At 40.7% G+C, this 25142-nt stretch overlaps 1 protein-coding gene across 2 annotated transcripts; it reads right to left on the bottom strand.

Annotated features, from left to right (window-relative positions):
* Positions 1 to 1524: 1524 nt before the first annotated feature.
* On the bottom strand, positions 1525 to 24722 carry LOC308383962 (synaptic vesicle glycoprotein 2A-like). Of its 2 annotated transcripts, none has more exons than XM_080862236.1 (13): positions 24590 to 24722; positions 18354 to 19101; positions 15862 to 16042; positions 13825 to 13976; positions 13265 to 13398; positions 13079 to 13168; positions 10919 to 11026; positions 10003 to 10091; positions 9743 to 9907; positions 9513 to 9646; positions 7763 to 7969; positions 7514 to 7673; positions 1525 to 6199 (listed from the first exon to the last, which is right to left on the bottom strand). In XM_080862236.1, exons 2-13 carry the CDS (start codon positions 18961 to 18963, stop codon positions 6016 to 6018), a joined length of 2214 nt encoding a protein of 737 aa, XP_080718362.1. In that variant the 5' UTR covers positions 18964 to 19101; positions 24590 to 24722; the 3' UTR covers positions 1525 to 6015. The 2 variants fall into 2 exon arrangements, with proteins under 2 accessions (XP_080718362.1, XP_080718363.1); XM_080862237.1 differs by having other exon boundaries at positions 18354 to 19097; positions 24590 to 24680.
* Positions 24723 to 25142: the final 420 nt, after the last annotated feature.

Here is a 25142-nt window from a genome sequence, read left to right as displayed (position 1 = left end):
GCCCCTGCTGCACCTATGACTCAACTGCAGCCAGTTTCTGTAAAACAGGGCTCCATTAAACTGCAGGTTTAGAAAAGGTACAACAGGACTCCTGAGTTCAGATGTTGAACCTGCACCAGCAGCAGTGACATCAAACGTACCCCATCAGTGATTCATGGGCCCCAGCCAATGTTTTTCTTCAATTAGACACAAACTAGTTCTAAATCATCATGGAGCGCATTGCTCCCAACTGGAAAATGAAAAAGTATCAATCACAATACCGCTTTGACCTCCAGGTATCTGGTATTATGAGGATAATGCTGCGCTTAATTAAAGTGTCTGAACCCACAGCTGTTGTCTGCTTCCTGTTGGATTGCTCTGCTCTGTGGGTTCTTTATATCTGTTTGGCTAACGATCGCTCTCTTTTCATAACTCTGCTGTATTTGATCATCATTCTAAATATCTGCAGAGGTCTCTTTTAGTTTTTACAGCCTGAGCTGCTGGAAGCTCTGCAATCTGAATATAAGCTGAAATATATGCAACTGATGCAGAATTTATATTTTTTTTTTTAACAGTTTAACACTGTTCAATATTTGTTTTATATTGGCTTTTGACTTGGTATCACATTTTTGGGGGCACCTTTTCACTAATTGTACTTAACCCTTTTTCTATATTTATGGCTTAATCTGTTCTATTTCTTTTCTCAATTTCTTTTGATGTATCCTTATAGGCCATTTTGAACATTCATTTCTGATGTTTTGCCTTTTAAATGTCATTTAAAATGGCTTATTGCAAAATTAGTTTTATTAATCTTACCAGCAAAACAAAATACATGTTTACAATAATGAAAACATCAAGATGTGATTTTAAAATCTTATTTCACTATATTTTGCTTCTTAGGAGACATTGTTTTTAAAGTGGTCTTGAGCCCTATCAACCACAGATGAACAATATCTGAAAACCATGTCTAATACCGGACACGCCTGAGAGATGCTCCATCTATGTTCACTGAAGCCTCATCAGAAATGGTGTCCATAGAAGGGTGGCTGTGAAGAAGCCATTCTTAAGGAAGGGAAATGGGGAGAAAAGGCTGGGGCATGCCACATTACACAAGAACTGAAACGAAAGAGGAAATTCTTTAGGTTTAAATCAATATGTGCCGAGGTCGTCACTGTATATGACAGTGTGTGTATACAGCCAGCTATGAAACACTGTCGTGGTTTCCGTCAAAGGTTTTGGAGATCTAGTCAAATTTGATGGAATTTACGTCATCTGTAAAGTGTCTGATTGACAGTGACTATCCATACCTGGATAGAAAAACGCACAGTGGAACACAATCATGGATTGCCCTTGTTTTTACTGTACTTAAATGCATGTTTGCACATTTCAATAAATCCCATTTCCCACTTTTCCAGCAAAATACAGAGAAGCAAGGGGTGACTCAAGACTCAGCACAGGACTGTACATTGAAAGTACAAAGAGAAACGTCTAAATGAAGTGAAAATTATCTGATGGTGTGAAATGGAGTACAGGACACTGGTTTTCTTCAAGTTTTATTTCCATTATGATTTTATTCAAAGAACTGGATAAATAGCACAAAAGTGCAAAACCCAGCATAATGGACAACTCTCACATAAAATAAATACAGCACCTTTTCAGCATCACTAAAATATTCTCAATATCCAGAAGTAATAAATACTGAATTTACCAAGATGTTCAGTCTTGATTTACAAAACACAAAGACAACACACAAAGTTTTGTGTCATACCAAACTTTTTTTGGAACTGTTTCCGTAATCTTTTTGTTTCACAATTTGCATACTTGCACATACAAACATCTACAGTTTCTACACACAGTACACTGAATCTTGAATTGAACTCACATTTAGAGTAGAACTTTTTATCAGATAATAAAACAGCTCAGAGTCAAACTAAAGAAAGCAAACAGAAACGCCATCGCTCCAACTACAGTGATGGATCCTTGCAGTTCTCTGCAGATGCGGGAGGTGTTTCTCCCACACTTTTTAAAAGACTGCCGTCATTAAGGGGAAGTTGTATCAGGCTGGTGTTTGCTTTATTTTGACCGCACCCAATATCTCTGCCTTCCTTTATGGATAAAACTCAAATCAGCAACTCTTTTTATAGTTTATACATGTATATATATATATATATATATATTTATTTATATTTATATAGAATGAAATTCTACACGTAGCAACATTAATCCGTAAACTTTTACAGTTTGGACAGGAGCTTCAAGTTGACAGAGGGCGCTCTTTTGATGAGTTCAAACCCGTGGTCCTTTTGAGTTTGACTTGATTACTTAAACCTCCCCCTTTAATACAGACTCACATAAACAAACAAGTTTATGTCAAATTACACTTTTCTTTTCATGCACTTCACATTGAAAGTGTCCTTCCCTTTCCAGCCAAAGCTTATCTTCAAGATCACAAGCAACCTCCTCAGAAATTCAAGCATGTATATTCACATATATATATAATAAAAACAAAAAAGGTTACCTGGTTCCAAGGTAAACAAGGAGCACAGTCACCACTAACTCACTTTCAGAACACATACTCGAGTTTCACCAGTTTTCACCCCACTTTGATTAAGAACAATCACTGCAAGCAACAAATCTATGTCATCATACGACAATGAAAACACTAGTTCTTGCTTTGGACAAAAACAGCTGGCATACAGGACGTCCAAGAAAGTCAGACAATACGATAACGAACATGCGTCACAGTCGTTTGAATACAGAAGGTTTAGGGGGTGAAGCCGTCTTTATGAATTTAAGATGCGATCCCTTTCTCTTTTTTTCCCTTTTCTGCGTGTTTCTAAAACTGAGGAGCAGACTGTGTGTTATTTCTGGCTGCCTTTCAAGGGACTTGTTTCAAAGGCTATGTCAGCAAAAGAGCACCCGAGTCTGTTATGAAGAACGACACACTGATTTCTACACTGCATATATAGGTCTTTTTTTTTCTTTTCATAGTGTAAATGTATTCCGTGGTCCCCAACTGAGCTGTAATCATCACAGGGATGAAAACAGAATTGCAACAGAAAAAAGTAGAAAAATATGTGACAGACGATTTAGTCAGCAGACGCACACAGACACACATACATCCAAACAGTCTTTCCAACAGGAACAAGATGGGACAAATCTGTTCATTAAACACATACATCTTTGTACACAAACAGCAAACAACGGAGGGGTGTACTACAAAGGAAGTTAAACATAGCCAGGCTTTCTTTGGCTTAAGCCCCAGCTGGAGATAATGTGTATCATAATGGAGGTTATCAACTTTCTCTGGTAAGCTGGGCTTTCCGCTTCATGGTCTTTGTGCACTCATAAACATAAAAATGGGGGTTTTACAGGTACAGCTCTTCTTCTGCACAAAATGATACCTATGAGTGTCCTCCCTACTCCAATCATAAATGTTATCAGATCATTATGACAAACTGATGACTTTTAGCTTGACGTAGCTTGCTAATGTGCTAATCTCGCCCTGACCTTGTAGTACACCCCTCAGGTATGATCCTCAGCATGTAGATTTGAAGAAAGATTTCAAAGAAATAGGTTTTAGAGATAGTATCATTTGCATTCTTTAGTGAGAAGATAATGTTCTCATGTCTTTATATGCTGAATATGAAGCTACAGCTGGCAGGCAGTTAGCTTAGCTTAGCTTAGCTTAGCTTAGTTTAACAGGAGAAACAGCAAAGCCAGTGTAGCTGTTCCCCATCATGTCCAGGCCTTTTTGCTAAGCTAAGCTACCATAAGTGAACAAGGGTATTTGTTTACTATAGAGGGGGCTGATAACAGCACTAACACACACATACACACAATCCAGAGGACGTTTTTCGGTCAAAATGTCACACTCTCTCACTGATTGTCAGCACACAAATAGTACACAAAATACTGTCATATGTTTACAGAATGAAGGTGTACACAATCAGCTTCGCTTTAAGGGTGATTCTGATTCTTGAGATGAGGTCACAGCAGGTTTTTACATGTAAACTAAGAGCCTGCGTACCCTTAAAGACGAAAGAAATAAAAATGAGTTACAAATTTTCATCTTTTCCCAGCGGGAATGGACGCAGTGAAGGAATGTCTGATCAGGAGCCCTTAAAATAAAATTATATTCTTGTTTCTCTTGCCACACTGTCTAATTGTTCACTTTTTTAACAGCTTCTTTTCCCATTTGATTTGTGCTTGTGATGCAGTTTTTCTTGGGTAAATGAAGACTGCTTTGTTTGCGTGTTTTGATCCCCAACAAAAAAAATACAGCAAACAAAAGAACTAAATCAGTCTCCTTTCGTTGTTTCGACTTCAAGAATTAGCTTTCCCATTCAATCAGATAACTTATGTTCTGACTAATTCTCATATGGATTGGAGGTGAACTACACTACATGTACAATAAGGATAACAGGGATCTAAATTCTTAAAAGCCAGGGTTTTGGTTCATATGTTGCTTTTCCTTTAGAGCGGATGAATAAGATAATAATAATGGAGATATAATTGATTTTACCGCAGGCCTGATTGCTTTATCCTGAAGGGATCATGAAGAAAAAATAAAGAAAACTGAAATTATTACTACAATGTTGATTCCTGTCCTTGTCCTTGAGACCCGGAGGAGACACAAACCCAGCCTCAGCATCCGGTGTAAAATCTGTGCCAGATCAAACGTGCAGATCCATCTGGTGTGGGAAACAAGGTAGCCGCCGAAAGTACCGCACAAACATTGTGCTGTTTATTAGTTATCTGAACAAGCCTTAAACATTACACCTTTTACAGGCATTAGCAAGGGCACTGAGAAGATGCTTTTGTGGCAGGATACTGTGGGTGTTTACGTGGAGATTTCAGGCTAGTTTTTACAATAGTTACACCTCTAAGGTACCTTGATAATGTGTGGCCACACTGCTTATTCAAACCGCTGCTGGACAAGTAAAATTCCCACTGACGCAAATGACACTGTCATTTGCATGAAACACAGAGATGTAAATGAATAAATCAGAGTACAAACAAAAACATGCGCACACACACACATACACACACCACTAATTTAGGCAAATACCACAAGTATCTGCTCTCACAGTTTAGCACTTGACCAAAATCCGTCCCACAGACGTTCCTCGAAAACATCATCAAACTGACACACGACACGGAGGGAAAACATCAGCTTTGACACCAAACACAGAGGAACTGGATCAAACTATTCCCATTTACAACAGAGAATCCTGTGAAATGCGTCTTCGCCTGCCTGCATTTCGAGGCTCTGAGCAGAGAACTGGAATTACTCAGGGAGAGAAAAAGCACCTCGGCTCTCTGTGTCTGAGTAACAGCAGCCTCACTGGAATGTTTTAACAATATTTGGTAGAGAATAACAGCGGTCAGCAGGTCAGGCTTCAGTAGGAGGCAGTGATCGAGGGTCACGGGAAAGTTTTTTTTGTTTTTTAACAGAAAATATGTTCACCCTGAAATTCATTTTGAGAACTTTTGCAAGCAAGTCTATGAGCAACAGTCTGGATGCAAATGTAAACTGAACTGTTCCAGTAACGTCACAGCACATTAAACAGAGGCACTGGACGCCAGTCACTGAGGTCGAGGACAGACGAGAAAGAAAAACGGAAAACTCACCACATACACTGACTAAATCATTCTCGTTCCTTCAGAAATGGCTTTTTTAAATCAGTTTCCTCTCATCATGTGATCGTTCTGTGTCACTGAGCATCTGTGGGAGCACATTATCACCCTCTAAGAGTGGCTCTTCCATAAGATATCTGATTCTTTTTCTGAATATTTTGAATACCTGACAAAGCAGCGGAAATTAAGTGATCATAAATATAACATCATCTTTTTCTACCTCTGTGTGTTCTCCTCTTTGAATGATGCAATCCACATTTCAAAGGATTCTGGGCTTACAATGGGGATGGCAGTCTGTTTTTGTTGGTATGTGACAGCAGAGCTGAAGCTCTCAGGGATGTTGTTAGTTGTTAAACACGCCAGCTGGACTCTGCTGCCCTCTGCTGGTCGTCAGCTTTACTGCAACACTTGGCCTCTCGTTTCGGGCAACTTTGTGGCAAGGAAACTGCCGGCGGCGAGGGCGCCGGCCGCAAATAGGATGGGTATGGCCTTGGTGATGCCCACAAATGACTGGAAGATGCTGATCCCCAGCACGGCCGCCAGTTTACAGAGGGCGTTCAGGAAGCCGAACGCTGTGGTCCTGGAGACAAGAAGAGAGGGACACACAGACAAGAACGCACACACACGGTAAGGAGGGTTTTTAACAGTATTTATCACTCACTGCTTCATATTTGACCTATTACGGCCATATTTAAGATAATCAAAGTGAAAAAAAACTTTCCTCTTTCTCACACACAGCTACACTTTTATATGAATCCCACCAGGACATGACATGAAGAGCCTCTAGAGGAGGACTGGCCAACACCGATTCTGCTAATAAATTTTATTGACATAATTTCTAAGTGAAGCCAAGCGGATGAGGGTTTCCAGTTTTGCGGCCCCAGAATCATCTCTCCAATCCCTGCATATGAAGTGGTTTATCTGGCTTCATCAAGGGGTGGCCTCCAGCATGCAGTGGCTCGGTTTGTAGCAAAATGTGAAGCGGCAGGAATGAGAACTGGTACCTCCAAATCCACAACCAGGACCCAGGGCAGAGGATGGATGTTAAAAGAAAACATATTGTTAAAGACCTTGAATAAATGCGCATTTGGGTTAATATGGTGGTCTTAGAAGCATTTAATTTACTTTTTTTTACTATGTTTGATTTGCTTTTCGCTTCATAAAAAATATGCCAATTCAATATTTTTAATAAACAGCCAATTCAGATTCAACTCGAGTGAGTGCTTTTAAAAGTGATTCCCAAAGGTCCTTAAGGGGGATTTAAGTGGCCTTTATAGATCTCAAACCTTACTCACACTTTGCCTTGGGTGACCTCACCTTGAGGGTTAAGAGTGCTTTGACCCTTAAATCCTCAATGATTGTAAAGACCCACACCTTTTTTCACACCTTGGCTCATGTGATGACCCATACGTTCAGTGGGTCAACAACCCTCAGTATCACTTCCAAAGAGGACAAGCCCCTTCAAAGACCTGGACTCAGCACTGTTTCTTAGAACTGAAGAAGCCTCTTGGATGGGAGGGGAAACATCCTTGCAAACCTAAAGAAGTCTAGCTGCCTTCTTTTTCAAGCTCTCAAGGCTCAAGGCGTGAGCTGGGTGACTGAGAAACAACACTGATGTGGCGTCTCAAACTTTTGCCATCCACAGCAGATTTGTTGGTAAAAATTCTGGTATCACTCTGCAGAAACGAGTCCACCTCCATAAAGATCCTTCTCTCTCCAGAAAAGAAACTACAAATAAAAATTCAAATTCTTAAGGGATAACAACCCTGAAATGACACTTTTGGACGGCATTTATAACAACACAAAATGAGTGAAAGTGCAACCAGACAGACAGTATTACTCTGTCAGAAAACAGAAACCTCAGCAGTAGTAGAAACATCTGCTCTCGTGTTACCTTTTATCCGAGGGGTAGAGCTCCACTGTTATCACATCCAGGGCATTCCACGAGGCGATGCTGATGCCACCAAATAGACATAAGAGGGCGATCATCCCCGACTCGGTGTTTCCAAACATCAGGAAGAAGCAGCTGACACATGATATGACGCTGGACCCGGCTATGTAAAAAGAGGGAGCAGTAGTTACGTTAAACCGAGTCGCCTCTGCACTCATAACTGAATCCTCCACCCAGATTAGACTAACCTACCCAGCATCCTTAACCGCCCAATTTTATCCATTAATAGAGCCGAGACGATGTTGCCAGGCAACACCGCCAGGGTGCCGAGAAAGTTGACAAAGTAGATCATGTAGGCATTGTTGAAGTCGTCGCTGAAGTCGAGCATGCAGCCCTCCTTGTTGTGGAGAAACGTGCTGTTGACCAGTTTGCAGTTGACGAGTCTGTATTTGAATAAATCTGAAGGCATAAAAGGAGGGAAAAAAAATTGAAAATGATTAAATAACTTCATAAATTTGTGAACATCTGTGATTTCCACTGGGTAAAGAAGCTCTCCTCAGCTGAAAGAAACTCCTCTGCATGTTTCTCCTCTGATTTAAAGAAGAAAAGCTAAGTAAAAGATACAACCTTAACTTTTTGTTTAGAGCATAAAAAATATAAAAGATTTACGCCACGTCCCGAAGAATGTCTGACCCAATCCAAACCAAATAAAAGATCAGTTTTCCTCAAACTGGGAAGGAGGGGATTAAATATCCCTTAGCAAAAGAAGCCAGAACATTACAGCAGCCACCACACAAGCATCTGTTTTTAATAGGGGCAAAACACGAAAGCAGCATCCAGGACAGCATCTCCCATCGTCACAAAAACGACAGCAAAGGTCAGGAGACATTTCTGTAGAAGATAAAGGGGATTAGTTCTGACAGGCTTCTTAATCAATAACAGTTTCATTAAACGGAGTCTGCAATAAAAGTGCTGAACGATCGTAAAATTTTAGATGCACAAATGACACAAACATAAAAGAATGCGTTGCTGGCTTCATCGGGGAGAAAGCTACAGCTGCCGTAAAAGCTGCAGAAGAACTGAAGCTGAATAAATCTGCCACAGCTTGAGACGGATAGCCGCAGTATGCTAGCAGAGGAACCGTTTCTCTTTAGTTTCTCACGTTTCCCAGGTCTGAATGTGACGTGCTGATTTAAAGCACAATCGGAAATCCAAACCACACGCGGCTCAGTTGCTTTTTAAACGATTTGGTCTCCGCACACGGGGAATTTCTGGTTCTGATCAGCCATTCAGCACATTCTTACATCTGTTTTATTCTTCCTGACAGGGTGCTGTTGTACAGACAGCCCGATCACTCGCACCGTGTCATGCCTTTTGTTTTGACTTTAAGATGAAATGTAAGCATTTCTCACATAATTTATCTGTCAGGTGAAACCATCAGCTAAATGAACAGAGAATCTCACATTTGAGGATTTGTTAGATAGATAGATAGATAGATAGATAGATAGATAGATAGATAGATAGATAGATAGATAGATAGATAGATAGATAGATAGATAGATAGATAGATAGATAGATAGATAGATAGATAGATAGATAGATAGATAGATAGATAGATAGATAGATAGATAGATAGATAGATAGATAGATAGATAGATAGATAGATAGATAGATAGATAGATAGATAGAGGCTGCCCGACCATGGTGAGCCACGCCATGAAGCTCCTGGTGAACAGATTTGGTGCTGATGTTAATGACTTTTAAGCACTCTGTGTCTCAGCGCTCGATGACCCCACACTATAACTTCATACCACCTCCTAAATGCTTCCACTTTGCTTTGCTTAATTTTACACACCGGTGGCAACAAGACTAAAAGCACCTGAATTCACAGATTAAGAGATGTGGCCATATAGTGCATGATCTGCTACGTACCTATGGAAAGCCATGGAAAGCAAGTTTATAATGTTCATTAGTGCTCCTGCACACGAGGAGTCATATTTACCTGTGTTATAAAACAAGCTGGCAATGAAGGTGCAGTTTCTAAAGAAGGTGTGCGTGGATGTGATGTCCTCAAAGTAGCACTCTTCAAACACGGAGTCTTCAAAAACCATGGACTTCATCTTCAGGTTAAGGAATCTGTGATCAGGAACATTTTTTTATTGCATATTTTAAAAAACAATATTCTCTACTTTGGCATTAAAGTAATTAATGTTGCCCTGAAACAAAAATTACTTGTCGTTGAAGTAGTATCCTTGGCGATGCACTTGGTTTTCCAAGGTGAAGTTAAACGTGACGTGCTCCACTCGCTCCTTAGTGAAGGTCTTCGTGCGCGATTCATATTCCTGCTTCTGGATGTACTTGATCATGTCCGGAAACCACACGGTTAGACCGTAGTAGCTGGAAAGTTGTGGGAGTCAAGAGAGATTAAATAAGCCCCAAACGGAGCACGAGAAACAGTAGACAGCAAGGAGGTTTTCTTTTTTTTAGATTACCTGAACGACATAGAAAACCAAACAGCCATGAGCATGAAGGTCGTCCGTTTATATTCTGGCCTGAAGCAGGCAAGGATGTTATTCCGTATCTGCAACAAGTGAACACGGAGAAACACAAGAGCAAAGCTCATGAACAAAAAAGCTGAAAGCAACATGACAGCGGCTTCCACATAAAACAAGAAAACGCTGCTTCAACTCTCTCATTGTTCAAACTTTTTCTTGCAGTGGGCATTAAGCAGGCATTAAGCAGCAGCGCGTAGGCGTGTGTGTGCGTAGGAGAACGTAGGCTGCGTGCAAATTCAAATCAGGCAAACAGCCTGGTGAAGGATTTTTTTGCCCAGAGCATAAAAGCCCAGTGCAACAACATGCTGCTGAAGTTTAAACACATCAAAGCCAAAAAATCCACACAATACCTCAAAAATGCATCATCTTTGTGTGCCGAGTGTTATCACAGAACTTGAATTTGGGAGAAACTTTGCAGGCGGACAGGTCAATAAATGCTCAAGCAAGTAGCTTATTATCCCTTTAATATACTCAAAAAAAATCAAAGACAAACTAAAGGAAAAGACATAATATTTTAGCTACACTTGGATTTACTTCCACCTGTGCTTGCATGCACATTGCTTTCATCCACTGAGGCGTTTTAATGCCAGCCCTGAGTTGTAAAACACCTCAGCTTTAGCACTCTTGAAAATAACTGTAATTTTGAGGAAGCTGTGATCTTGGGTGGGTGCCAGAGGGGGCCTTTTTTATTTCACACTGTTAAAGCTTGGCCCTTTAGTTACTGCTTTTGCTCACAAAATCCAAAATACCAAATTTCCTGGTTACTCAAAAAAAAACAACCAGTTTAGAAGAACAACATTTGTAGGCTGGACAAAATGTATGTAAACTGTATTTTTTAATTAACTTTACTCACCTGTTGGGAGAGGCTCATAATCTTCAGTCTGTAGCGCTGCCAAGCAGGCGTGTCGGTGCCAACGTCCACCAGCTCATCCATCTGCTTCACAGTTTTGATTGTGGTGACCTTGGACCAAAGTCACAAAAGTCAAATTAGAGATGACTTTGGCTCAAAAATAATGTAACTACTGCAAGAGACTTTCTGAAAAAGAGGCTCTGAAAGTCACCACCAGATATTACAGAGACATTGACTGTAATAACGTTTACTGTTAATCATAAGCCTGATGAACATCTCTGTAATGGGTAAAGCATCTTTAAATGGACTGGGAGCTGTTACAACAATGTATTTATTCTGTTCCTGTTCTCATGACTTGTTTAACCGGAATACATATTGTGGGAAATCACACATTTGTATGATTTGTGGGTCGATTTTAATAGGTTTTATCTCAACAGGAAGTAAAGAAGCAAATCCTTGGAGCTTATCTCGAAGATGATTTACAAGCAGTTCAAAATACTTGTAATAATGTAAAGTTTTGTCCATCAAGCATCAACTGAAACCAAATACTGCAGTTCCTCAAATAGCCACTAGAGGCTCACTCCCGTTCCCTTAGAACAACGCGTGCCCCCTCCAACCACACCCATATTTTGTTTTCAAACTTGATTGCAGTTTATTCCACACCCCACAATAAAATAAACCACGAAACAAACTATCTTTATGGTGTAATTATTTTACGTATAGTTGTTTTTTTATTTTACTGTTTAAAAATATTCAACACTGGTATCAATACATTTTTCAAAAAAATGTCTCTCTGTGCAAAATGGGTTTAAAAACTGTGATAATGTTTGTTTGTTTGTTATTATTTGTATCCCACTGTAAATTTACTGTATAAAGAGCTAAAATCGCCAAAATTTCATTATAAGAAGTGTTTGTGAACTTAAAATTAAGAATGTGGGATACTGTTTGTCCGTGATCCCAGCACGTGCTCCCGAAGCGGGGGAAACAAATTCTTTTGGGGGTACCTACCTTTGCACCGCCGTTGTGCAGGTGAAGCCAAAGGCAAGATATGCTTCATCATATTTTCTAGTCTTTAGCTCGGAAGGAAGTTGGTTTGCAAGCATATTTGGCGATGGTTCATCCTCTGCTCTGTGTTTGTGTGGGATCCCGGTCAAGAAACCTGTCCATTATGCTAGCAGTGTCCAAGCATTCTTTAATTAATTTATTTATTTTATTCATAACTCGCCACCCCCCTGCAATGGCTCTGCGCCCCCCTTTACTAACATGCTATCCCCCTCCCCCCCAGGAGGCGTGCCCCTACTTTGGGAACCACTGCCTTAAATCCACATTTCAGAAATGGCCAAGTTTACATTTACAGCTTTCTACATAAAATACTTTGAACTTATCTACATCATGTCCTAATGTCCTAATGACCCATCTGCAGTTAAACTGAGAAATGTGCAACACAAGCCAGCTATTCAAAGTAAAAGTAGCTATTCAAAGTAAAACTATTCAAAGTAAAAGTAGCGCCTCATAAAACTTGTTGGCTGTAGCCCTGATGTAAACCTTCTCCATGTCCTTTCTGCATTGCTCATTATCAAGTTGTACCATAGCTAAGCTAGTAGTCTGCAAGTATTTGCAGACAAACATGAAAAGCTACAGGTAAACAACCTGTTACCAAGACAATTCCTGAGAGGTGTTCGGTGCAGCATCTTCATTTAAACTGATTTCACCCAGCAAGAGGTAGCAACCTCCAGGAACCACTGCTGACCAGCTGGGTATTTCACATTTCCATAGCAACCAGAGGGTGTATCACATCCAACATGGCAGGCAACTCTTGAGCAATGTGTGCATGATGTCATGTGACAAACAAACCTGTGTTAATACATCTTCTGCACCGGTTAAATTTGAGGCCACAAACCAGTGGGTGATGTCATAGTGGTTGCATCAGTCCTTTATATACTCTGTGGTTTTCATTGCATCACATAGCAGCAAGTTTCCTTTGCACAAGTCATCGGCTCTGATCCAAAGTCAGTGTGTCTTTTTGTTCAGCTTACTCCAAACTAACCCCAGGCAGCCAATGGGTATCTGACCAGAGACCCCGTCTGTTCTCCCTCTCCCACACTTCCCTCTGCTGTGAGCGCTCTGAGAGATTTACATTGCTGTTTTCTCACTGATACTTACAGAAAACACCCTCTCTGGGTATCCCTTTGCTCGCATGTTTGTGTCGTGAACTTGCTTCAGAACCATCCAGCCTTCGTCATGTTTGCCATTCTGTTAAAGATGGCATGGATTTAATAATGAGAAACATATCAGCAGCTATTACTGTAAGACAAAGACTTAACTGTTTAAACAAGCACATCTGCTAACCTCTAAGTAGAAGCGTGGGCTCTCTGGCATGGCGTTAAGGGCAGCGATGGCTGCAACTGACGGAAAAGCGCACACTAGCACAAACACGCGCCAGCTATGGAACTGATACGCCGAGCCCATCTGGAAACTCCATCCTGAAAGGAAAAAGCAAGCCAACACAAAGAAGTGAGCACACATTTCCAAATAGTTAACCTTCAGTGCAGTGAAAATAACATGTTTTTAAAACTCACTATGAAGCATGTTCTCAAACAGAATTTAGAGGTCAGAGGTCACCCTCAGTGCACGGTTTCTGGGCAGATCACTTTCTAGCAAACAAAGTCAGCTTACGTTTTACCCTCGAGCTTTTCAACTGACTGACAAATCTCCAAAAATATTAACATCTTGGTGGGATTGTTCATACGTACATGCATAATAATAATTGTAAAATAAAGAGATTGTAATATAATATTTAGAGAGCTTTATTTGTATCTCATAGGCATTTGATGATGATCAGTCAGCCTGGGCAGAGAAAGTAAGGATCCATAACTATCTGTTTTCTTTACTCTGATCACTGTACTCACCATAATGTGGGATTATAGCCCAGGCCATTGCAGATGCGTATATTCCTCCAATCATCCAGAACATGCAGAGCCAGCTGAGGTGCTCGCCACGCTTCTCTTGGGACAGAAATTCAGAGTAGTACGAGAAGACGATGGGAATCGAACCACCGATTCTGCAAAATTCAGAACACAACTGAGCCTAGAGGTGAAGTGTTTGTATCAGTGATACTATTTTTGATATGTATATGTGTGTTTGAATAGATGGGCTCTTTCTTCTGTATCATATCAAGAGTCAAGCAACATACTTATGTTATTGTTTTTAAAAGTAGAGCAACTGTTTGCGAAACTTTCCAACTCGTGGCTCTCTCAGACCTTGAATGTGCAGCAATTGCTGTTTCATTTAGCCACTAAAGCTTTAACACAACCAGTGCATTAAATGTCTCTGTGCTTGTGTGATTATCATCACCATGGTGCAAAACAAACTCACAGGAGCTCAGCGGGAAAACGACTGGTTTGAGCCCAAATGGAAACGATGTCAGGCTTTCAATTTGCCAGTTCGCTAAACTTGAGAAACTCTGTTTGAACACTTTGCTACACGTTGTAAAAACTAAATGAATCATCAAAATCATTTTGTGCTCGTGCGATTTCACTGTTAAAATTACATTTGTGCAGCCGGATAAAAATTAAAAGTTTCAAAAGGGAAGGGACTAATACTGCAGTTATGGCACACTGTGCAGTGAAAAAGTAATTACCCCCTAAACCTAAGAACTGCCTGTGCCATCCTTCGCAGCGAGGATGGCACTTTCACATCACTGTGGAAGAATTTTGTCCCACTCTTATTCATTTATTTTTTAGCACATCAGAGGTGGACTTGCTGGTATGTTTCAGGTCGTTGATGCTTGAGCTTCAGGTACGAAGTTATAGCTGGACATTCTCCTTTAGGATTTTCTGGTAGAGAGAAAAATTCATGGTTCCATAAGTTGCCCTGAAGCAACAAAGCAGCCCCAGATCATCACACTATCACCACCGTGTTTGACAGTTAGTATGACGTTCTTTTTATGAAATGCTGTTTTAGTTTTATGTCAGATCTAATGGGACTCAAACCTTCCAAAACGTTCAGCTTGTAGAGTTCCTTGGAGATGCTCCCATACATGCCATTTTTGCCCAGTCTCTTTCTGGTCGTTAAATCATGATCTCCGACCTTAACTGAGGCGAGTGAAGCTTGCAGGTCTGCATTTGTTATTCTGGGACCTCCTGGATGAGTCATCAATGTGCTCTTGATAGGCCAATTTTGGTCACCTGGGCAAGTTTTCTCCATTTGTTGAAATGGCTATCACCACGTTTTACTGGAGTCCCAAAGCCTTAGAAATTGCTCTAGGCCGATAAAGGTCAGTGACTTTGCTTCTAAGCGGTTTCTTTAGATCGTATCACATAATGTGTCCCTTTTTGAGATCTTTGAACTACACTTTGTCAGACAGGTTCAGGTTAACCCTCTAAAACCGAACCTGTCGCTTATATCAGACAGGAGTTTTGCAACTTTTTTTTTTCTGCTCTCAAATACAGACTTAGCTGTAACTCTGTCTGTGAAGCTGGACTAAAGAAATAAGTGCCTAAAGTTTTGAGAACATGTCTACCGTGGTTGGTTGGTTGTGGCTAATAGACTTAGTTTATGTTAGCTAGCTAGTGACAGAACCGATAACTCAGTGGGAAGAAGGGGACTAAATCTAAAACTCTGTTTAAGGGGAACACTTTTGAGCTGCTCCTGTCTGCAAGAAGGAGTTTAATTTTTAAACCACAGATTTGCTTTCCACTTTCCCTGTCTGCCTCTTTAGCAGCAACTGCTGTTAGCTTGTAATGTTTGGGTTTGTGAAGCACCTTATAAATGAGGACTGTGTAGACGAGAGACTTTGAATTCATCATTTAACAAAGATGGTCCGGGTAGGTTTGGGCAGATTATTGCCCCTCAATAAATGAAATGATGATTTTTTTTTTAAGTCAACTAAATGGCACGGGCAGAAACAACAGAAGTATTTTTGTTATTATAATTATTTTAATTACCCAACACCCGAGAGGAGGCGGCAAAACAGAAAGGTGCTGTAACCCTGGACAAAGGAGGAGAAGAAGGAGAAGATACTGTTGATAGAGAGAGAGATGAGAAGAGACTGCCGACGGCCTATCCGGTCAGCCAGAGCTCCCCATAGGAAAGCGCCAACCATCATCCCAAAATATACAATAAGACCTGCAGAGAGAGCAAAGGAAATTCAATTGTCAGACTACAAAGACTTGCCGGCTCATGATAACTCTACTATATCTCAAATCAGATTGATAGTTTGATGATAAACATGCACATTTCTTTTGTTTCCCTTCTGAGGGAAAGGCTGAGAAAAGAAGAAAACATAGAAGTGCCAGTGTGAAGCTGGCTGTAAAAGCGTGTTAATCCCCACAGACTTCCTGATAAAAGATTTAACCACTGTTTCATGACTGTAATCTGAGTGACTGAAAACCTCTTAACCATGTTTGTGCTGATGATGCCTTTGGGGCCATTTTAATGCATTTATCTTTAAAATTATATGACTCTAGTGGGTAATTGTTCTAAAAGACCATCCAAATATGGTCATTTGATCTCCAAAGAATCAAGATAGTGGCAGTTATGATGCTAAACACCACACTTTAAACTGACCAACCCGGTGGGTGATGTCATGGTGCGTATGAACATCTTTCATACACGACCCCAACTCCCCAAAAGGTTGGATGCGGTATAAAATGAAGATAAAAACTGAATAGCTAGTTAGGATAATTGGCTGCCGGTCAGTAACATGATTGGGTTTAAGACAAGAGGCAGAGTTTCTCAGGTTCAGAATATTGTTCCTAAATGTAAAATTGCTAAGAATTTAAATACCTCATCATGTATAGTACCAAATATATCAAACGATTTAGAGGCTGAAAATGATGCAGGATGCTTCAGGTGCTCAGGCAGAAACAATGCATGGGCTCAGGAATCATTGTCTGTGAACACAGTTCACTGCGCCATCCACAAATGCAGATTTAAACTGTTGTGTAAAGAAGAAGCCATACGTGAACATGACCCAAAGACTCAACCATCAACTTTAAGCTAAAATAATTTAAAATAAACTGAAACAAAGTAGAAAACAGTGAAATAAAATACATAAAAACATGGATTCCTCTATTCTGCATGTTTTAGAGCAGCGGTCTCCAACCTTTTTTGCGCCACGGACCGGTTTATGCCCGACAATATTTTCACGGACCGGCCTTTAAGGTGTCGCGGATAAATACAACAAAATCAAAACTAGTACCGGTACCGAAAAAAAGAAGATTTATTCATAACACACGTGAAAAGACCCAGGAAAACCGAGTTAACGATTAAAAACAATAACAAAATAACGCTGAAAACCAATAAATACCCTGAAAACCATACATTTCACACCTGAGCCTCAACTCTCGCGGCCCGGTACCAAACGACTCACGGACCGGTACCGGTCCGAGGCCCGGGGGTTGGGGACCGCTGCTTTAGAGCAGTATAATATAATCTTAAACAGCACGCTGCATCTATTTCAACAGCATTGATTCATAGTAGAAGGGTCTGTGTGCTAAAGTGACCTGCCATAAAGTCCAGACCTTTCCCCAACACCAAACATTTGGTGGATCAGGAAAGAAAAATTGCGAGAAAGACGACCCACGACTGCTGAGCAGCTAGAACCCTATCTGAGACAAAAACGGGACATTTAACTTCCAAAAATCAGCCAAGTGGACTCCTCATTTTCCTAATGTTCAATGTTTTCTCAGCTCTGTTGTGAATAAAATGTGAGTTTATGAGATTTGCAAATTATTGCATTCAGTTTTCATTTACATTTCAAACAGCATCCCAACTTCTTTGGAGTGGTGCAGTGTATGTTAAAGAGGCTAGTTTCAGTCACTCATTGTATCTTTGAAGAGCTCATTGTTGTTAAAACTATTCTTTGGAATATTTATTAAAAACTAAAACATAAAACAAAACGTTTTTTATGAAATGTTTAACATAGACGTTGCTGCATCCACCGAGCGCTCTGCCTCTCTCTCGCTTCTTTGCTGCTGCATTGCTGTGTTTCTTTTTTGCATCATTACACAACATTATCTAAATCAGTCTGGTGGCATGAAACCATTGGCAGGAACCTGTTACTGCCTCACTTGTGTGTGTAAATGTTTGTCCTTAAAAAAATGAAGACCAGTCATTTTTAAAAACAAACAAACAAAAAAAGATTTTTCCCCAGAGTTGATACACATCTCACGCTCTGGTGAGTATTTCAAGTATGCTGCATGTGGGTTCAAAAGAACATGTCGCCAAGAGCAACAGTGTGACTCATTTAGTTTATTAAATAGTTCTTGGCTGAGAAGTAAAGATCATGCCACAGAGGAATGAGTTGTAGCAAGCCTTGGATACACAGCCAAGGTTTGTTGACGGGGACTAATGTGTAGATTATTAACAGCACTGTCATGTATAAAACTGATAATAAGCCTGCTAAACATTTGCAACAGAAGGAGCAGAGTCCTACCTAGCATGCTTTTGTTGGGTTCAGACAGACACATATCCTTCTCAGCGCTGGGGAGCACAAACCCGACCACAAAGATCTCCACGCCATCAGCCATGAGTGCGAGGCCCAGGACGAAGTACAGGCTCCACTGGAACTTCCCGTGGCCACATTCTTGCAAAATGGTCTCGTACTGTTGGGCCAGCTCCTCTTGGTCCTTCCTCCTCTCAGCCTCGGACACGCCGATATCTCTGAACTGCTGAGCTCCGGCTCCCACCGATCCTGGACCCCCAGCAAGGCTACCTTTTCCTGAATCAGCCCTGGGAATTCCTTGGTACTCTCCCTCATAGATCTCGTCATCCTCATCGTGACCCTCTGTGGAGTCACTGTGGCCGCCCTCATCGTCGTTCGCTGCCTGGCTGTCTCCACGGTAGTAGCCTCCATCCTGACTTCCCTGCATGGGGTAGTTATCGTCATCGTCCTCTTCAAAGCGGCTGTAGGAGCGCTTGCTGTACTCATCGCTCACTCGATCAACTGAGCGACCCACTTTCTTGGCAGCTTGCCGCTTGACTTCTTTGGCAATGTCTTTGGCTCCTTTTATGAAGGCAGTCCGGTTTTGGTAGCCGTCCTCCATGTTAAAGAAGTACAGAAGACGCACAACAAGTCAAAGGTTTAGCTTGAGAGGCCACCTGTACGTGCTGTGGCTTCAGTTTGATCAGGACACCTCAGAGCTGACTCCCAATTTGCTTGACTGGTTACAGGTTGAAGCTGTCTGCAACAAAAGCGAGAATTTACATTGGTTAAAATAACAAGTCAGGCTTGGTAACAAAAACATCTTTAATGGAAAGATGCTTTTGTTAGCAAGGGACTCATCGGATACTTCCAGTGCATCTATTTATGTTTCCTGTAGACCCAGAGCCAAGTCTGCTTAAGTGACAAGAAAGAAACAAAAAATGACGTGTAATGAATTCAAAGATGCCACAAAAAGACACAAAAAACACAAACTCTAGAGAGACTGGCTCACTCAGCTCAACATTAAATTCTAACAGGGCGCAGTCCAGTAACATGAACGTTTTAGAGAGGCCCTACAGAAGTTAAATGTGTCGCTTGACCCTCGTTAGACTTTTTAGGTACACCTGCGGCAATTCAAATCAAGATGGTGAAATCAAATCAAGACAAGATGGCCTGCTAAAGTTCAAACTGAGCATCAGATTGAGGAAGAAAGATGATTTAAGTGCCTCTGAATATGGCATGGTTGTTGGTGACAGACGGGCTGTTCTGAGTATTTAAAAATCTGCTGACCTGCTGGGATTTTCTCACACGACCATCTCTAGGGTTTACTGATGATGGTCTCAAAAAGAAAACAGGTAAAACTGCCTTTCTGACATGAGTGATCAGAGTAGAATGGCCAGACTGCTTCAAGCTGATAGGAAGGCAACAATAACTCGAATAACCACTCGTTCCAATCACACTTCAAACCTTTATGCTGATGACCTACAGCGGCAGAAGACCACACTGGGTGCGACTGCTGTCAGCTAAGACCTGCACACTACAATTCACACAGGCTCATTCAAAGTTAGACCGGGAAACTTAGGAATTAAGGCAGATTTGAAGTAAAAAACAGACCAACCAAGTGCTAGCAAGTTGTACCTAATATAGTGTTGATATGTACAAGAATATTATATGACTGAAGCCAATGAGCTTGCAGTTTCGCAGTCAGACCCGTCCCATTCTCATCACATTTCATCACCAAGACGATGACGGCAAAAACTCATCTCACAGCTTCCGAAACTGCAAGTTTTTCTATAGTCTAGAGTTAAAGCGGAAGAGGCAGCGTGAAACATTAAACAAGATCAAAGTATCAGAATTCTAATAATTCTTTCTTTTTTATTTGATTTTGCATTGCACTTAATAAATTGTCACAATCACAACCTTTTAACCTTTTTCATTTTAACAGTTTTGAATGTTTCCACAAACTGTAATGAAAAACTGCTGTTGATGCGGCATTGTGTTTTACATCTGAGTTTCATAATCCATCTCTGCCTGTCATGTTTTTATCTTTAAACTGCTTCTCTTTTCTTTTATCCACTTATACCATCTAACCAGCCTGTAATGGTTCCCATCCAGACTACACCTGTTGCCTCTCCATATTCACTCAGTGTGCGTCCTCTGCTGAGTCACAGACAGGCCTGAGCAATAATTACAGGGTTAAACATCAGGCCTTGAAAACAGTGAATCTAATTGATTGTTCTTGGTGCACAAATGTCCTAAATGCCTCATCGTATGCTGAAGAGCTGCTCTGTGTGACTATGGCTCAAATGGATCTGACACTATTGTAGAAAAAACCTGAAATCATATAATCTCTAAATGTTCTTTATTTGAAAAAAAGGAAAACATGCAGATTGGATGGAAGCCGTGTGATAAAACAGACCAAGCTTGAAATTGAGGAAAAAGAAGCTATAAAACTGATATCTATTTTATTCTTTGCCACAGTGTCACGTTGCTTTTTGGAAAACGTGCTGTTTAAAGAACAATTTTAAAGGTTCGGTTCAGGTGGTCCGTATGCTTCTGCAGGGAGACGCTACAGGCGGGGTCACTGTGCAATAAAACCACTTGTCACTTTTAATTTATGGCGCAGCGAAAGCACGGACAGACGGTGATGAGACATCAGTGTGATGTCACTTTCTCCCAAAACGAGGTCTGACAGGTAATAACAGGCCTCACGGAGCAGTAAGTGTTTGTCAGTTGTACAGTACACATCATGTACTTCATCAAATACTGGTATATTTACATTTATTTTAATACTTCTGAACTAAACCAGTGAAATATAAATATCATTAAACTATGGCAATGGTAGATTTTTGGTTTGAGGCATAGTTTACATGTTCGTCAGCTACAGAAACCCAAACTGTGTGACGCATATAAAAGCGTAAAACTCTTACAGCAAAGAGTAACAGCTTTTATTTAATTAAAAATATCTCTGTAAATCTTTGCAAGTTACTGCAAATGAATGCAAACGATTAACCAAGCTGTATATAACTGTTTTATAATAATAGCAATAATAATAATAATAATTCTTGAATGATTGCGTTCACACAAGTAATCAGAACCAGAAGCAAAACCAGGGGGTTTAAATTACTTGAGTAATGACGTCTCGCTGTAAAGCAATGAACCGAGCATTTTGAACATCTTCTTCACTTGTGCAGTTAGGTCCATAAGTTTATGGACATTTACACATAAAAAATATATATTGTTGCTTTTACAGTCCAGCACGGGTGATGTAAACCAAACAGTCAAGATGTGGGTGTATTGGATCACCCATGTTGATATTTTTCCTGCATCATCATATTAAAGTTGGTTTAGGATCAATGTCGCAGTTGACACGTTAGCTATATTAAAAGCGTTCTTGTTTATATAAAACTCTCTTCTGAAGCAGTTGTTAAGCATCTTAAGTGTTTTTGTCATTACTTTATACAGTAGATAGTAAATATATTAGAAAGCTATATTTGCTGTTGCCAAATTTAGGTCACTCCTTTTGGTTTCTTGGTAATAGTTTTTATTAGCATTAGCTAATTTCTTAGCTAATGCTAACATCTTAGTTAATGCTAATTTCTTAGTTAATGCTAGCTGAATGCTCAAGCCACGTGATTGGTCAGCTTCAGTGTTGATCCTTGACCAACATTATTATAATAATATATTAGTAACACCAACACAAGTGAAGACTTTTACCTTTAACTCAAGGTTTCAATGATATTGTATGAACTGTTGAGGAACAGCTGCTTTGCGTCATCAGTGGTGGTTGTGTAATGTTTTACACATCTGCTTGGCAAGTGAAAGGTCACTGGTTCAATACTGGCATTACGAAGGGCATCAAGCATTAAAAATGCTGCGCTACCTGCTGTGATGACCGTTTTGTGACAAGGCAGTAGCTTCTTTACTCTTGATTGACTGATTCAAAATTCACTGCGGGTTAAAAATTTAAAGTTAGGTCCACCTTAAAGCATTCACTGGATTATTGTTCATTTTGACTGTAATGTGGAAAACATTTTAGAAAAAGTACACCATGTTGGATTTAGCCAGATATCGAGTTAGAGACTGAGACTTATTAGGAAAACGTTAACTGAGAGCAAAAGTTCAGTAAACAAACTTAAATGCAATTTTGGATTATTTTTGTAATGAGATTCACCCCCTGCTGGCCACTAGAAAGCACGCAGGTTCAAGTCTTCCCTTTTCAGACCAGAATGCGTATCTTTCGTATACAGTCTGTGAATGCTCTGAGCTATTTTCATCTATGGCATTCAGTCGTCGTTACTTATCACCAAGGACAGAGTCAGAAATCGTAGTAGGTGGCAAAAAGAAAGCTGTAAATGGAGCTTTAACCTTGATAAGCGAATCAGCTCAAGATTAGGCCTACCATTAATTAGTGGGAAAACAAAGAAAAAAACATTTATGTTTATGCCAGCATCTGTAGCATCTGTCCTGGATGTTATAATCACACACTGTTGATTTGTTTTTTCTAAATTTCATTCAGAAGATGATTTCCCATCAGAAGGCAGCAGATCCATCAATGTCAGCATGACAAACAGATTTACTGGCACTGATCAAAGGAACCCTACCAGGCCTGGTCAGCCAGGCTAAACTGTAGGACTCTAACCTAATAATATCCTGGATGGGCACATTCACAGCCCATAATCTCTATGCACTTTAAAAACAAGCATGCGTGCCTGTATGTCAGTATGACCAACACACTGAAATCAAGCAACAAAATCACAAAAATGCTTCACTTTATTGTGAGGCTTTTTTGCAACCGTGCTGGACCTGCGCAGATGTTTTTACTTGGTTTGACCTTTTCTCGGGACACTGAGCGTCATCAATACCTCTTTATAATCACATCATTGCACAGCCTCCTGATGGAAGGAAAATGCAACACTGTTACCGATAGCATTAATATTGCCTCGGGTCTAATGCCTGCCGAGAGATAGAGAGATCAAAGAACTAACTAAGATGCCTACGGGAAGATTTTAAAAGATTTGCTTGGTGCTAAAAAAAAACAAAACAAAATCCACATTAACTTCACACAAGGGGACACTTATAAAATAGTAAGGTTATGAGGATTATAGATGAGACCCCTGAAAAACTAACAGTCTGTGTAGATAAAGTCTGGATAGATAGATAGATAGATAGATAGATAGATAGATAGATAGATAGATAGATAGATAGATAGATAGATAGATAGATAGATAGATAGATAGATAGATAGATGCAACAGGTACTTCTTTCTGTGTTTTTTCCATTAAGAAACCAAAGAGTCAATGCTAAGACTTGTCTGACGCAAACAAAAGCTTCGAGGCCACTTTCGTCTCACATTTCCTCACTGCTGTCAACTTGACAGCCTCTCTACAGCTCACACAGCCTGCAACACACAGGCCTGTCACTGGAGGGAAGAGGAAGGCCTGAGGATGAGGAGGATGTCTTTGTATTGCTTACTGCTCTCTAAAGCTCTTTATTATTCATTTATTTATTTATTTTAATTCCCTCATTCCAAAACCAGTGAGCAATAAGTCAGCAGCTGTTTATCACTTCATTGCAAGACCACGCAGGGCAGATAGTCATCAGCATCTCCTGCAGGGTTGTTAAAGGGAGATTTCAGCCAGCCTCCTTTGTGGTGATAATCTGGACACCTGATAACATGGCTTCAACGACAGTCAAAAGAGATCCCCAAAATCGCTCCTGCAGCCCTGATATTCTCCTCTCACGGGCCTGTTCCCAACAGTGTCAGCCTGTCAGATCTGTACTGTGCTGTCCTGCTTTCACGATTTGTATATTTCACAATGTGGATACATGCCTCGGATTAAACATGGCCAAATTTAAGCCTTCGGTGCGGTCGTAAATGTCTTCATTTATAATAAGCCGTAAAAAGGGCCTTGTCGCCAAAAGGGCCAATTTGTACAGCCCTACAAATGCGGATGGATTATAACTATAAATCTGTTACAGAAACCAGCCGATTGTCTCTTCGCTTGCGTCCTGACATATGCCCCCATTCTTAGAAATCACACTGCCATCGGCTTGTCACGACTTGGATTAGATTATAGGGCCAAGTCTCGATTCACAAAATCGATCCTAATTGCCGTGTGAAGCAAACACACCCATCGCCCCCCTCTCTTCATGTTTTAATGCAAACATAAAAAGAAAGAAAAGAAGAGGGAGAGGGGAAAGAATCAGCGCCATCAGCCACTAAACGCTAATTAATTTCACCTCACCTTAAATCCTTCGATGCCAGGGTCCCTCTTCAGCTTGGAGATGGTGGTGATGAAGAATGAGAAGGAGGAGGATGAGGATGGTGATGCATACGAGGCTGTCGCTGTGAGCCGAGTGGTGACGATGATGGTGGTGGTGGTGCTGCTGCTGCTGCGCGGTTTGGAGACGGAGAGGAGAAGCCCACGCCATCCACACACACTCACAAGAGTGATGCTCAGAGGTTCCCCTCCCCCACGCGAAACCCTTCACACACCCCACACGCCCCCCTCCTCACGAGCGCATTTAAACGCCCCTCGTCGATATGGAGAGTTTTGGCGCAAATTGTTGCGCACAATCTGCGCACACACTTTCGCCAGCTTTACGTAAGACTGCGTTTAACGAGCAGATTTTACACCGTGGGGCTGGAGACTGTTCCTGCGTGATTAGGATTTCTCTGCATGCAGCAAATTAGACTCGACCATCTGCTTTTTAAATATGCATCATTGTCTGTACATATATCAATATCGCACACGTGCCAGTGCACCTGACTCCTCTGTTGCCATGCCGACCACTCGC

The sequence above is a fragment of the Rhamphochromis sp. 'chilingali' genome, assembly GCF_963969265.1.
Source record: "Rhamphochromis sp. 'chilingali' genome assembly, chromosome: 17".
Classification (NCBI taxonomy): Eukaryota; Metazoa; Chordata; class Actinopteri; order Cichliformes; family Cichlidae; genus Rhamphochromis; species Rhamphochromis sp. 'chilingali'.
Note: the sequence above shows the minus strand (reverse complement) of the source record. Positions and strands in the feature narration are given on the sequence as shown.